The sequence below is a fragment of the Podarcis bocagei genome, assembly GCF_964188305.1.
Source record: "Podarcis bocagei genome assembly, chromosome: 7".
In the NCBI taxonomy this organism is placed as follows: Eukaryota; Metazoa; Chordata; class Lepidosauria; order Squamata; family Lacertidae; genus Podarcis; species Podarcis bocagei.
Window position 1 is genome coordinate 64,325,421 of NC_138132.1, and position 15,606 is coordinate 64,341,026.

At 42.6% G+C, this 15,606-nt stretch overlaps 1 protein-coding gene across 8 annotated transcripts in view; it reads right to left on the reverse strand.

Annotated features, from left to right (window-relative positions):
- ANKRD27 (ankyrin repeat domain 27) overlaps positions 1 to 15,606 on the reverse strand; it is a 69,856-nt gene that overhangs the window by 23,786 nt on the left and 30,464 nt on the right. For all 8 annotated transcript variants that reach the window (XM_081203958.1, XM_081203960.1, XM_081203961.1 and 5 more), the window contains 8 exons: positions 15,432 to 15,508; positions 14,560 to 14,681; positions 13,733 to 13,811; positions 11,862 to 11,994; positions 5,127 to 5,219; positions 4,098 to 4,225; positions 3,115 to 3,197; positions 1,388 to 1,503 (listed from right to left, as the gene is read on the reverse strand). In XM_081203958.1, the coding sequence (XP_081060084.1) occupies positions 1,388 to 1,503; positions 3,115 to 3,197; positions 4,098 to 4,225; positions 5,127 to 5,219; positions 11,862 to 11,994; positions 13,733 to 13,811; positions 14,560 to 14,681; positions 15,432 to 15,508 (831 nt within the window). The remainder of the gene's footprint in view (positions 1 to 1,387; positions 1,504 to 3,114; positions 3,198 to 4,097; positions 4,226 to 5,126; positions 5,220 to 11,861; positions 11,995 to 13,732; positions 13,812 to 14,559; positions 14,682 to 15,431; positions 15,509 to 15,606) is intronic.

Below are 15,606 nucleotides of genomic sequence, written 5' to 3' on the forward strand. Positions count from 1 at the left end.
AAAGGAATAACTCACATGCATCTCCTCTACTTAGAAGCAGCCAAGCCTTAATGGCTTGAGAAATAATAATAATAATAATAATAATAATAATAATAATAATAATAATAATAATAATAATAATAATGCCGCCCATCTGACTGGGTTACCACAGCCACTCTGGGTTGTTCCCAACTAAGTATTAAAACACAAAAAACCCTCAAACATTCTAAGATCTCCCCATACAGGGCTGCCTTCAGATGTCTTCTAAAAGTCAGACATATGTTCATTTCCTTGACATCTGATGCTGCTACCATTGTGGCCAAATTCCTGACTGTATAAATACTTCTTACCATGAGCTGCTTAAAACCAATTCAGAGTCATGCCCAAGCTGCTCGGATATTATTTCACTCACTAAACACTGTGATACAAAACAATAGTGTACAAGGAAGGCTCAGGCTCCAGCACTGTAGGGGAGACTTGCAGATCAAAATGCATCCTTGGGCTGAATTAATGCATGATGTCAAATCTAATGAAGGATTCCTTCATTCCCGGGTATCAGTGTGGCTCTACTTCAAAGAGCTTGAAGCAGTAACATTTAGCACTGATCCAGCAAATTTCAAGCAATCAAATCACTTCACATACATTATTCTCAGCTGATTGACATACATACAGCACACAGCTCATAAAGTGGGCCTTACCAAATCCTTTGACTTTCACATGTTTCACCCACTCTTCTTCCACTGAGCTCTGCCTGACAGTTTTCTCACAATCCTGCCAAGTAAGTTGCACCAAGAGATCCTGACTTCCCTGAGGTCAACCAGGCAGCTTCATGGACAGGCAATGGATGTTAATCCAGCATTCCCTGGCCCAAGTCTAACACTCCAAGCCCTAAACTACACTGGATCCCATGCAACTTCTCTCTCTCTCTCTCTCTCTCTCTCTCTCTCTCTCTGTGTGTGTGTGTGTGTTTAAACAAGACTAATTTCATAATGTCTGAAACTTTTTTCAGAGCCAAATCTGTCAGCATCAAATTGTCTCCTCCAGAGGAAGCAGTGGAGGATTTCTACTTCATTCACGATTTTTTTTTTTTTTTGCTGTTTAAAGAAATATTATAGGCCCTCCAGATGGTCAGTATTTTGTGGGAGCTGATGGGAACTGAAGTCAAATAACATATGGAGAAGCCATATTGTTGCAAACTGTAGTGATATATTTTTAATGATATAGCCGTATATAAATATCTTTTTATATATATGTTTTAAAAAACAGCATTCATGGGTGGGGGGAAACCTTCAAAAAGCCACCGTTCCTGTCATCAGCAAACAGCCAAGCCATTGCTTTCAATCTACAAGCAATACTGGACTGAAAGGTACATAAAATGTAGTTATTATTACGTAAGATCTGTGCTTACGGTAACATTCTGGTATCCTTTCTGACAGGCGAGGTGAAGTGGCGTTGATCCGTGATAATCCGTCGCATTGACAATGGCTCCTTTGGAGACCAGCAAGTCAATTAAAGATGCTTGCCCTGTGGAGAAAGGTATATAGCTCCTCAGACTCAAAATGTCAGCATCTCACAGTGAGAAAAGGAAGTGTCACCCTCTGGGTCAAACTGGAAACTGAACAATCTGCTGCCTCTCCTGGCACTTGCAGGCGCCATATGACAGGCAACTTAGCATTTGCTCATGGTGATAAGACACCCCTCAGCTTGTTGGCACATTACTGTTCTAGGTCACAGCTTGGCAGGGGCCTTTCCAGCAATAATGAATGAATCAACCTCAACTCTGGAGAGAGCCCAGTAATGAATTGCTGCGAGTGCATATTATAAGTACACAGAAAAGTCATCCTACGTTGGGAAAAGAAGAGGTAGCTAAGTGTAACCCCCCAAAAACCAGTGAACTTGGCTGCAAATTCTCAAATCAGTGGTCTACACACAGCAGGTGGATGCTGCAGCAATATATTTGATGCTGCAGAAAAGGCCTTCAGGGGAAGCTCCCCAAGAAATAGAATTACAGAGTCAGGAATTTGGAGGAAGCCAAAAGTTATCAAGGCTAATTCACCCCACTGCTACCTGGGGGTGTGGAGAGTGTGTGTATGAACTTAACAGCACTTATTTTATTTTTTGGTTGATATTTTGTTAATATTATTTTCATAGAATATAAAAGCTGTGTTGATTTGTTAATCATATAATACGACTTTTATTTGTGATGTTTAGCCTGTTCTTTAGTTGCTGTTTTGCTACCAAGTGTTTTATGGATAGTAATTGTTTCACTGATGATTTGTTAATTATTCTATATATGATCTAGGCTGAATTCATGATGTTCTATTATGTTCTATCATGTTATTATTATTTATTGTTTGTAAGCCACTTTGGGATTCGTTTGAGTGAAAAGCGGCACAGACACATAACAAATCAAATCAAGCCAAAAAGCAAGATAATCTGGCCACCAGCTCCCATCTGGAATAACCAAAGCCATACAGACTTACAGTTAGGTCTGTTTACTGCAGTTTGGTTCTGTAGAGCAAATGATCTCCTTGTAGCAAGATTTGTGCTGGGCAGATGTTCAAATCCACTCCAGACCTGGAGTGGAATTCTAATAGCTTTCTAACTGTGCCCCAGAGAACCCCTGAAATCCATGGAAGGTTAACCAGAAGTTGTTGTTGTTGTTGTTGTTGTTGTTGTTGTAAGGAAACGGCTTTATAACAAATCCAACTAGTAGCCCAGCACTGTCTTTTCTGACTAGTAGTGGCTCTCAAGCAGAGGTGTTTCCATTCACCCTCTCTCTGATAGTTTTAACTTGTAATGCCAGCGGTTGAACCATGTGGGTCTGCCATCGACAAAAGGTCTCTTCTCCATGAGAAGATCAGAACAGGGGACAAAAGACAAGTGCGTTCTTCAACTGCAATTTGAAGTTGTAAGTGTACAGTAGACGCTCATGCTCAGTTTATACGGGAGGGTCCCCAAGCCTGGCGGCTGCTGTAGGTGAACCTTCGAGAACACCTGAGAATCCTGTGCAACGTACCAGGTGAAGGGAGGGTCTGTAACAGATGCTCAGGGACTCCTCGGAAGACAATGTTTGTAGAGGGTGGGGAATCAGAAAACTTCTGCCATAGTCCACGAATGAACTGCAGCGCTTACCACATATTGCAGCTATATGAAGCGGAGTGAAACCCCGGTCATCTCTAGAAAATGGTGTCACAATGGAAGGATCATTCAGCTTCCTTAAGGTAAAAAAAAAAGTCATCCTTAACAAACAGAACAAAGGCAAGCAAAGGACAGCCTATGTTTCACACAGCTGCCTTGTTTAAAATCACCAAAGAACATGTCGACAAGTGAGCTGCCTTGCATGGCTTGTCGTAAGGTCACCAGCTGAATCTGGTCTCAACACTGAACTCGCTAGCAACTGTTCTCTTCGCCTCAGTTCCTCCCACCCGTATAATGGAAATAATAATACCAATCTACCTTACAGAGCTCTTGTAAGTTTACTGAATAGTTGCTGTGATGGCGGCAGACATCTTTTTTCCCCTGAGGGTGTCCCTGGGAACAACACTGTGCCATGATGAAGTGCTGTTCCCAGGGAAATTTAGTCCTAGGAACAAGGCTGAAGCAGGAAAGCTACAGTCTGAATAGTCAGCAAAGCTGTTTTGCTGTTAGAAAAGGTCATGGGAGGGAAATAAAGCTTTATAAACCGCTTTGCTCACCTTGCAGTTAAGGTGAGTAGAAAAGCCAACCACTTTAAATTCCCCTCTCTCACCGCCAAACATTCATGGTAGTTGATTGGCTGAAATATTGTCTGCCATCACCAAAGCAGGATGTAAACCTGGTTCACCTACGGCTTGGCAAACTGTTGCCTTGACTTTGCATCTAAATTGATAATTCATGGTTTGGGCTCCTTGGAACCACATTGGGATGTTGCTTTGCCCTCAGAGGTTGCTGTTTGGGAGAGAAGTCAGAGATTCCACGGGGATTGGGGGAAGGAAGCACACAAACCATTGTTTGGCGTCTACACTGCAGTTAGCACAAACCATAGTTTAGGATTACGTCTCAACCAACTCACTAGCAACATAGTTCCCAATTATGCTTGGAAAAAGTCTGGAAAACTTTGAAAACACAACCCTTACCCAGAAACCAGCTTCTCACACTTATCACAGAAACAGAGCGGATGGCACATTTTTTGCACAGTGTCCTTATCGTTGTCCCCTTGGCTTAACAAGCGCTCTGCTTCTTCCTGGTTGCCTGAAGCAACATGCTGCAAAGAAGGGCAAAAGGTGAGGCAGACACTGGCATCAAATTCAGAACCAAACAGATGGAAGTGGGGTGCAGGAGAAGGCAGCAGAAAGGTGAATATGAATTGGGGTGGATTCATACATTATAGAAACCTACATCTACATAGGTCTCCCAGCATCATCTTCTGGAATACAACATAGAAGCAGAACCATGGCCAATCCTAAAAAGGTGCCGCAACTGGTAATATCAGATGCCTCTGAAAAGTCCAGCAGAATCAACTGGGTCACACTCTTCCTCTCTACATCATGGCAAAAATGGATCAGCCAATGTTATTTCAATCCTAAACACTGTCCAGAAGCCAAACTGAAGTAGGTCTAGATACCCCATATCATCCTGGAGCAGCTTGGCCACAGCCTACTTAATCATTTTGATGGCTGAAAGATCCTGGCAACCCTGAGATCATTGGTAAGTTTTGTTTTTAACTATTTTTAGACATTTTTATTGTGTCGTTTTATAATTGGCATGTTTGCTGCCCTGGGCTCATTAGAGAGGAAGGATAGGATATAAATTTAATAAAATTATAATATTGTCATCTAACCAGCCAGTATTTTCTCCCAACTCTTAATCCTAATATACAGGCTCTGAATGGACATGTTGTTGGCTGTGCAAAACCAACTACCTGGTCTGTTTCAACCATCAATAATTGAAATATCCAATAAAAGCTAAACTGGGGGGGGGGGGACTGGACATCTCTTTCACTCACTCTAAAACAAAAGCAAAATCATGGAAAGATTAAAATATATTTTAAGGCGGGTGGAACCTTCAAAACATTGAGCTGTTACAAGGGCTCTCAACTTTCTTAGAACGGAATGTAGTTTTCTGGCCATTTCTCAGAGCTGACATAATATTCATGCAATCCAAACCTGAAACAAGCAGTCTATCGGGGTGTTGGACATCTGAGACAGTAAATTCATTCTTTGTCTTAAGAATAGCTTCTCACTAAATCCTTCAGATCCCTGTGAGGGGGAAAAGAACCTCCCATCAATTTATTCCTGGCATAGCATACAACACTGAACTGATCAGTTCAACACAGCAAAGTCTATTTTCAAGCCAAGCTCAACAACTTAAAATTGGTGCCCATGATCTGATTATACCAAGTAAGATAATTTCAATTATTTTATTTGTTTAAAAGACCTATACCCTGTCTTACATGTACAAAGAAAAATTAAAAAGAAAAACAATAATAACAAATCAGTGGTACCTCGGGTTAAGAACTTAATTCATTCTGGAGGTCCGTTCTTAACCTGAAACTGTTCTTAACCTGGAGCACCACTTTAGCTAACGGGGCCTCCAGCTGCCGCTGCCGCCACACAATTTCTGTTCTCATCCTGAAGCAAAGTTCTTAACCCGAGGTACTATTTCTGGGTTAGCGGAGTGTAACCTGAAGCGTATGTAACCTGAAGCGTATGTAACCCGAGGTAATACTGTAATAAGGTTAGAATGAAACTGAATTAAGGCCATGTAATACCATCAATAAAAAACGAAGTAAAAGCAGAAATATATATAGAAGAGCAGAGGTTGCAGTTTCATGACAAACGTGGCCAAATAAACCAATGTCAAACTGGCTCCAGAAAGTCACCAACGTTGACGCCAGGGGAGGGCTGGTGCCTAGAAAGCACAAATAAGAGTGGTTTTCTGCTTGACCTATAATAATAATAATAATAATAATAATAATAATAATAATAATAATAATAATTTTATTGTTTATATGCTTTCTAGACAGCAGTCCATGTGGTTGTCCCCTTGCCCCATTCTTTTCCCAGGGAAAATCTGCTCTTTAACAATAAATTGGAACAAATGGCAAGCCACAGAAAACCTGAATTGCCATTTGCTCCTACTGAGCACTAAAGAGCAGTTTTCCCCAGGGGAGAGCAGCAGGACAAGGGGAAAGGTCTCTGAGGAGAGTATTCCGCAACAAGAACACCACTATAATCGCCACGCATCTAACCTCTGGTGCTTATCATGTTACTAATATAATGCAGCCATATTGTGCCACAATAAATGTTTATATTATGCCCATTTGAAGTACTTCCCAGTCCTCTCAAGAGACAAAAGAAATGTGGCAAAAGTGGTGTCTGTAACAATGTAATTTACAGGCAGATCGAGGTGCCAGCTTAACATTCCTGAGGAAAGTAGTTTCTGTGTTTTTAGGGCCCTGGAATCATATAAGCCATTCCTGCCTCCCCTGTGCTCAGTTTAGTGGTACAAAGCACTGCCTGGCTTAGCTGTAAATTCACGTTGAGGGCACAGGTAACCTTTGACTTAAAGCTTTATGTCCAAATTAATGTGTCCCTTGAATACACAGCTCTAGTCAGTCCAACTTTCAAGTTTCTTATAGAGCTGATGAAAATGGCAAATGGGAAAGCAACACTGCCTGTTCTGTAAAACAGGATAAATGTAGGGTAGACAGCATCTCAGCTTGTAAGTCACTGGGGCATTTTGCAGCAATTCCTGGAAAGTTACCGTTAGCATGAAGCGGGTGTCACAAACCAGATTATTTGCGCACTAATGCAAACAGAGCTATAGCACTCATTTGAATCTGCGTATGTAAGGCAGTATGGTCCTCACTCACTTGGAGAATGCACCACCTCAAATTGTATATGGGCAGTGATTTGTTTTTAGTTGCCCTGCCATGTGAGTTATGGTGTGTGTCAAAAATTTCCAGCCAGAAAATCTGGTTTCTCTCCCACACCAACAAGGTCACCCCGCAAGGGTGTGATGCATACAACCTCCAAATATGGCAGCAACAGTGGTGTGTAAAACTGAATGAGTGCATAGTTTGAGCCCCATACAAATAAATAGTGGAGCACATTCACACTGGCCCTATTTCCTAGCTTTATCTGATGTGGTCCAATTACCATTCCTACGTCAGACCATCTCAGTATGACCAAATGGTCCTTTCCCACTTGATTACTTCTACTCACAGGGCTCTGGCCTCCACTGGTAATTATGGCAGCTTAGGATAAGGCCTACTAGCCTGATGGAGTAAGGTAACAAAAGGGCCATAAGTTAGAATGTGGTTAAGGAATGACAAGAATGATACAGTACATTTTGCATGGAAAAGATCCTGAAATTCAGTTGCTAGTAACAAAACCAGGGAGCTTGTGATGGTGAAGACGATTGAGAATACCTGCAAGTCAAAGTGGACCACACGGGGCTAGAGGAACAACTAGCCTGTAATCTACTAAAGATTAGGACTAGACTGGACAGCAGGTTTACGGAAGAGCCCAGTTTCTTTTGTACACGTTTTGTATGATTAGAAAGGACTCAGTGAAGGTAGTGCTTATATTTTGAGCATAAACCTGTTTGTCTGCACTCATACTATTGTTTCCTGCTGCTTATTCTGTTTCATTGTTTCAATTTCAATTTCTAATGCAACTTGGGTTTAGGCATTTTGGGTTTTTCATCTTCTAAAAGCAGAATATAATTGCCCCAAGCTAAATAGTTCCATGAACCTGGTGCCAACTCCCCTAACCATTTGCTGTGCTGGCTGGGCCTGATGGGAGTTGTTCAACAGGGCACCAGGTTAGCATCATATCGAACATACTGGTGATATACACACAACTGGGACCTGCTATATGAGAGGCAATGTTTCCTTCCTCCAACAAGGGACACTCCTGTTCATGGTCCTAGCCAGTTCTTCCTTCCAAGCAGCACACTCCACTGCCCCCACCAATTTCTCCCTCCAACAAGCAGGTGAGGGACTCATACTGCTCCTCTCAGATTTGAGGGGACCTTGAGCAAATGGTCCTCTCTTGGACTGCCTCTGCTGGTGGTGGGCTCTAAGAGGTTTTACCTGGCTTTGGTACCAGCACTTGACAGCAGGATCTAACTACTCTTTTGTTTCCCACAGCGCTGCAGAACAACATGGGGCACAGTAGAAATTAAAAGGATGCCTTGATCACATCATCTGGCACTGTATGCCTAGGAAGAAGAAAAAATAGGGGAGAAGGGTGGAGCAGGCATCAGGTGTGGGTTCTGCCAGGGTGATGGAACCCAATGCTCTGGCTCCTGCACCAGGGCAGAGATACCTGTAAATTCAGGGATTCTGTACAGCTGCCACTGGATTATTTAAAGCTTAACTTTAAATGCTTATTGCTATTTGTTCTGGTAGAGGCTTCAATGTTTTCTTGATGGAGCATTTATAATTTCAAGAGGAGCATTCCCAAGGCAGCATATAATTTAAGAAATTGGAACAGGATAAGTATTAGTGATTTAAACATTAATGTTGTAGGACTCCTGCTTGTTCTCCACAGCAAGCCATCCTTGCGCAATTGATGTAGTCATAAGACACTGTCCTACGATGCCACATGCTGAAGAGCAAGGGCACGTGGCTTCAGCTTTCCAAACAAGAGTCAAGTGCCCCCGAGATTGCCACATTTATGCCTGGGATTATGCAACCCACATAAACCATTGTACATATGACCCAGGTTTGCCGTAGCTCAGTGGCTGAGCCCCTGCTTGGCATGTAGAAGGCCCCAGGTTCAGTCCCCAGTAGCACCTGCAGGTAGGACTTGGGAGGGATTCCCAAACCTGCCTGAAAACCCAGGGAGGAACTGCCAGTCCTTGAAGACAATGCTGGGGTGGCAGACTGGTGTTCTGACTCTGTATTAAGCCAATCAGCCTACTATTTAGCCATTGGAAGTGCTGCTGTTCCCATTGCCCACATGCCTGAATTTACAGCTTGCACACTGTAGCTCTAGGCTGCAGTGGGTACTGAGGAGGAAAGGCCCTGCTGGTGGCTTCTTTCAAAGGGATCTGCCAGGCAGTTTTAAAGAGTTTTTTCCCAAGTGTTAAGCGTCAACCCTTTCCTTTTTTACTCTCGCGAAGGCGGCACGCTAGAGAGCAGTGTTTCAAGTTGTACTTCAGCAATAAGGATAAGCACTGACTGGTCTGCCTAGAACAATTTTCTACAAGTGCCTCAGAGAAAAGGCAACTGATGCCACAAACAGTGACAGGAGCTGGGGGATTAACACTGTATCCAGCAGACAGGGTACTAAACATCACGGCAGCATATATCTGTGAAAGAGGGCCATAGCTCAGTGGAAGAACACATGCTATGCATAGGATAGGAGGGCCCAGGTTCAATCCCAGCATCTCTTCATAGGGCTTGGGAAGACTCCCATCTCGAACCTAAGAGTTGCTATCACACTGATGCTAGATACACCAATAATTTGTTCAGGGGAGTGGGGAGTGAAGGCAGCTCACCATGTTCTTGTATACTTAAAATCAAGGTATGCCCTCTTGTGAAGACAAAGTAGGGAGCCCAACTCAAACAGTAAAGGTAAAGGGACCCCTGACCATTAGGTCCAGTCGCAGATGAGACTGGGGTTGCAGCGCTCATCTCGCTTTATTGGCCGAGGGAGCCAGCGTACAGCTTCCGGGTCACGTGGCCAGCATGACTAAGCCGCTTCTGGCGAACCAGAGCAATGCACGGAAACACCATTTACCTTCCCGCCAGAGCGGTACCTATTTATCTACTTGCACTTTGACGTGCTTTTGAACTGCTAGGTTGGCTGGGACCGAGCAACGGGAGCTCACCCCGTCACAGGGATTCGAACCACCAACCTTCTGATCGGCAAGTCCTAGGCTCTGTGGTTTAACCCACAGTAAAAGTGCTTTAAAATCCTTACTGATGGCTTACCTAGGCACTTTCCTACCCCACTGAACTCCATGAGCAAATGGGGAAAAGACCAGCTGTCCCCCAACCCTGCTTTCCATGTAACTGAACTGATTAGGTTTAAATGTGTGCCCGACAGTGTGTCCAATTTGGGTCTAGAAATCCACAGTCAAGGTCTCTTAAATAATTTGCCTGCCACACACAGTAAAGCAGGATTCTTCAAACTCGAGAGAATTTAAGTCTGAAATCTTGCACCAAGAGATGTCAGCGCAACGTCAGAAGATTCTCCTTCCATATGAAGAGTCTAACAGTAAAAAGCTATTGAAACCTAGCAGCACAAAAGCAGCTTAGCAGCAGCCAAGTATGTATTTAGGTAAAATTGCCAGCAAGAAAAGGCAAACTAACTTTAAAGAGAGAAAAGCATTTTGTTGTTGTTTCAAAGCAGCTTTACTTTAAAGAACACACACACATTTGTCATCCAAGTTCATTTATGCCTTTTATTTTACAAAACATAGCAAGTTGCTGTAGTCTTAACATCTCTGCCCAAATCTTTTCTGTTAACAAGGTGGGTAACTGATATTAAAGAGTTCAAACTTCCTTCAGATCAAAGACTGAAATATAAATGTGGGCTTTTATTTTTATTTTTTATCCCCCTCCTCTTTTTGGACACAAACTTTTTTCTTTTCTTTTTTTTTACATAGTAGTTAGGAAGCAAGACTTGTGATACACATTTGCTTTTTTTTAATATAAAAAGGAGTAGCCAAGTGCCACAAATCTGCTTAAAAGATTTTACCACTGAAAGAGCAAAGTGAAAAATGCTGTAAAACCATTTTAAAAAGCAGATTTTGTGATGTGTGTCCCACAGTAGGGCCTCCACCCCCTTCTATATCAAGCCCCACAGACAGAGCCATTAAGCAGCTAAGTTCCATTTCTTGGCAGCTGGATCAGGTGCAGGTTTCATTGTGGTACCAAGTTCACATCCTTCAGCCTCCAGATCAGAGCGGGAGCACCTAGTTTTGGAAGGTTAAAATAAAGTCCGAGGAAACTACACTGACCAAAGGATTTCTGCAGCATTTCCACCTGTTTCATGGCCACATCCATTGCCCACATTTAAACCAGTATCGTACCACTTTAATAGTAATGGCTCCCCCCAAAAAATGCATCCTGGGAACTGTAGTTTGTTAAGAGTTCCGAGAGTTGTTGGACACCCCATTCCCCCTCAAAGAGCTACAATTCCCAGAATTCCCTGGGAAGAGAGTTATTGTTAACCCACTACGGAAATTGCAGGTCGGGGGTGGGGGGGAATAGTCGATCTCCTAAAAACTCCTGATACTTAGCAACAGTTCCCAGAATTCCTTGGGAGCAGCAAGTGGCTTAATAGTGCTTTCAATGCCTGGTGTAGATGTGGCCCACATTTATTGTGTGCATGTTCTGTTCTTACAGGGCTCTCCTGGTGATATCCCATCCCAATTCCTGAAGAGGGCAACAGCTACTTAGCTTCAGCAATGCTACAGATCTGTTTCCTGAATTCTGAAATGTTAAGAATGGTATTTATTTTTTTTACCGACAAAAGGGATCTAATTGTATCCCAATGCTATAATTTTGGGCATTGTCTATACTAAACATGCCAAACACTTGGAGACAAATGGTGAAGTACATAGAAGAGCATGGGTGTGCTTATGCACATACAAGCTATAAGGCACACGATGCAGGAACTATATCTACAGCTCATACTCCTTGTCCTTCAAATAAAGCTGAACAGAAGTCTACCAGGGCTCAAGGTTGTCCTTTTACAAGCCTCTTTGAGCAATGGCTCAAGTTTGCTTACAGAGACCTTAAAGCAATGTGCACAGGCAAACAGTAAACTGTTGCAAAGGAGATGTACGTCCAGAAGGCACTCCTATTACAATCACAACTGCTGCACAATTGCCGTTATCAAGCCAGACTTTATGCTGCAACCCCTATTAAAGTGACTTACTGTTGGCCTGTCCGAGAGGTTTCCTTGACGGATGTATTCTATTGCAGCCTCAACTGAAGTCAGGCAGTATCCAAGTTCATCCTTTGCTGAGCTGCAAAACCTGAAGTTCTTGATGTAACTCAAGTTTGCCATCCTAGACAGAAAATAAAATAGCATATAAGGCTTTCAAGACATTACTCAAGAAGTGGAGATGACTGAGAAAGGTCACTTAAAATTGCATGTACATCTAATTGGTTCCTCAACTTCCAATCACTAATGCAAGATCAAAACATTTATCCTATCTCCCACAGAGAGCCCCTCATCATCCACAAGTTTAATTTATTCTGAGTGGGCTTCAATGCTTGCAGGCACAATGTTTCGGGAGGAAAGAGCAGGGCGCCTGTTCCATTTTCAGAATGCACACAGCTGATCATGAAAGGCCCCTGAATAAACAGAAAGCCATGAAGACAACATGTTATTAATCCACACTTTTTCTGCAGTTTGATCCTGCATACTTCCAATAACAGGATATGTTTTTATCTCTGATACTATTGAACTTCCAGCCCCAACAAAACCAGAAATGGCATTCTTGGATTGGCAGTCAAAACTGACAAGCTATAAAAAAAAGACTATAGGGATCACACTTATTACAGCTTTCCAGGATCATTCTGATGGGTACAATCATATTGGTGGGTTTTAGGAGGCAGGGGGTAGAAGAAAAAAATCAGATTAAAACAATTTGGCTTTATTTTCTAGCAGGTTACCACCACAAAAAGCCATGCCATTTGTATTGCAATGCCCTGTCCTGGGATGCAAGCTGTGCAAACAGCCACACATTTACAAAAGGACACAACCCGTGCACATTCAAGACACGCAGATTAAAAAAAGAAAATCAGCCCTGCATTATAACTGACGTCCAAAAACATAAGCACATTTGTTAAATGCATGTAATCCCTGGAAATGGCACGTTGCTAATACAACAGGTCTGCTGTAAGCATTTACATTTTTAGTTCCCAGTTGCATCTTACCAATGTAACAACCAAGGTCTATTTTGTGACAGATGTTAGTACCCTACACGTTTTTCAGATCTGTGAGATTTCAGATTTGTGATACATGCTGTCCAAGCAAGGCAAGTGATTTCCAAAAGCAGCAAAATATTAAATATTCACACCCAAAAGGGGTTTCTACTCAAATGGCAATAAGAGGACCAGGTTGAACATTTCTGACTCAGGATGCATCTCGATTGGAGAGTCTGAAACAGCCACCAGTTAGAAGCACTCAGCTGTGCAGTGTTATTATGCCCATTTCCAGGGCAATGCAATCACAGAATTGATAATATGTATTTTTGGTCTTTGATTCAAACTACTATTTCAAGTCCAAAGCAAGTCACAATGCTTCTCACAGTTCTGCTATAAAACCTTAGAACATAGAAGCATCCAATTAAGGCTTTGCTGAGAATACAGGACTGTACTGCAATGGTCATTTGCTAGTGAACAGCTAGTACAGACTTCAAATTATCCCATAAACCAAATGTAGGTTGGGTTTTAAGACTTAAATCAGATTCTGCATCCAGTTTATTTGGAGTGGGTTTGTCTCCAATACTGGAACATGTGATTTCTTAATCACATTTGGAAATGGAACCAAACACTTAAATCAGCTATGCACTCATCTGGATAAGTGGAGCTACCCAGAGTCACAAACCAGACCCCTTCGCATCCTGAAACACAATCAATATTGAACAGGGGGGGGGGGCAGCTGGCAGCTGATGGCCATCCTAGCTTACAGACTCCATGACTTCAAGCAATGCTAGAAACCTTTCAGCACTCTGCCTTGTTTAGCGCTCTTGCAGCAGAGAAATAACACTCAGGAGCAAAAGGAGACTTGTCACATACCAGTTTGGAATCTCCGTTTTCACAAGAAGGTACAGCAGGACTGAGAGAAGGTCATCTGCACACATGGTCTCCATGTTAACTGAAGTGGGAAGGAAAAAGTGGAGTCACATTTCTATGCTAGTGATAGTGCCTAAATGCTTCTAATTAGGGCTGCAGTGTTTAGAAAGCTTTCGGCAGACTAAAGGTGCTGCCACCACGATTGATCAGCAGCAGTTTTAAAATCCAGAAGTTTCAGGCACATCTTGAAGGCATGCCCTTTGTGTGAAACAAAGAAATACAGCAGGCACTCCTAAACACAAGGTAGTTCAATTTAAAATCCTACACAGATATAACCAGTTCCCTGAAGGCTTTTACTCATTTTCAAGCCATCTTTCTGGGTAAAAGGAAGAAGAGACCAGTCCAAGTGCCAGGGACAATGGTCTAAGTACTGTCTGAATTATATCTTCTATTCTAGCCCTTTCAAGCTGGGGGGGGGTCTCAGATAACAAGCCCTGCCATACACCCTGGAAAAGTATTTCAGATGCCTCAGTTAAAGGGAAAGCACTAATTTCCAAGTGATAAGAAAATTTGTTGTTGTTGTAAACATTTGTATACCACTCTATCTGCAGATCACAGGGTGGTTCACAACATAATACAAAATGAGGACACAAAATACATGATAAAACAAGAACAGACCAATAAACACCTGAAAACAAGCACCTGAATGTTACATTTCAAGGTTCTGCTCACATGCACCCATTTAAAAGCTTATGAAGATGGCTTTTAAAAGCACAGAGAGGCTTGAAACCATCTATTGAAACCATTATTACATTGCCATGGTTACAGACCTCTTTGGCTAGGAGACTGCATTATGATTTGAACCACTTTGCGCAGACAGAGGAGCTTCTGTTGTGGGGAGGTGCACTTATTCAGCTGGCCCAGCTCTCGCTTTGCACGAGGAATGTTGAAGCTGTGGAGTGTGGTCAAAAGAAAGGAGTACTTAGCACATACACCAGACTTGAGCAGGAGCAACAGTGACTGTCGAAAAGTGGGCAACTATTTCAAACCATAGCAACTTCTACCCCTACATTCAGCATAATTAAGGCTTGCCAAATGACCAGGAAGAGAAGGTGGTCTGGCCTGTTCTGATGACTTTTCATTCACAAAGCTGAGCAAATGAATCTCTTTACGACAGAGATAAGACCCTGCTGCCTACTATGATCTCCAGATCCGGCCGTTCCTGAAGGCACAAATACAGGAAGTAAGCTGAGGAGTCAGCAAACTCCAGCACAAACATATTGATAAAAAAACTTGTGTTGCTTATCAACATATTGATAAGCTCCTGTGCACACATCCCAAGGGAGTAGTTCTACAAGCTCTCTTCCATATGCTGTTGCAGCAAAAGTATTATCCCTTGGGATTTGTCTAGAGTTCAGTGTTGCCGTCAAGCCCTTCCAGTTACACGTGCTGACAGCAGAACTCATCTTCTCCCTTTCCTACTTCTTCATTCAGTAGCACCAAGGGCATATGGGCGATAACCCACTTACCTGCATATTTGTTTTTGGTAAAGCGGCAAAGAGTACACAGATTCATAGCATGCAAAGAGCAAGATGCTCTGAGCAGCAGCCATATATCCCTTACCTAAGTTATTGGTTCCCCCACCCACCCAACCCCAAAAACCTGGTAGAGCTTTTAAGATTGTCATCTCCATGCAGCGCACCTGAATTCAGGCTTAATACCCAGATCCTTCTGTTGCAGATCTTGTAAGCTTCTTGTAATTTTGTTGAAAGCTGCATCCTGGTCGACAAATACAAATGAGGCCATTTTAGAAACACAACAAGCTGCTCTCTTGGCTGTATCTTGAGACGTTTGAAGATAAGGTATGGGGGAACTTT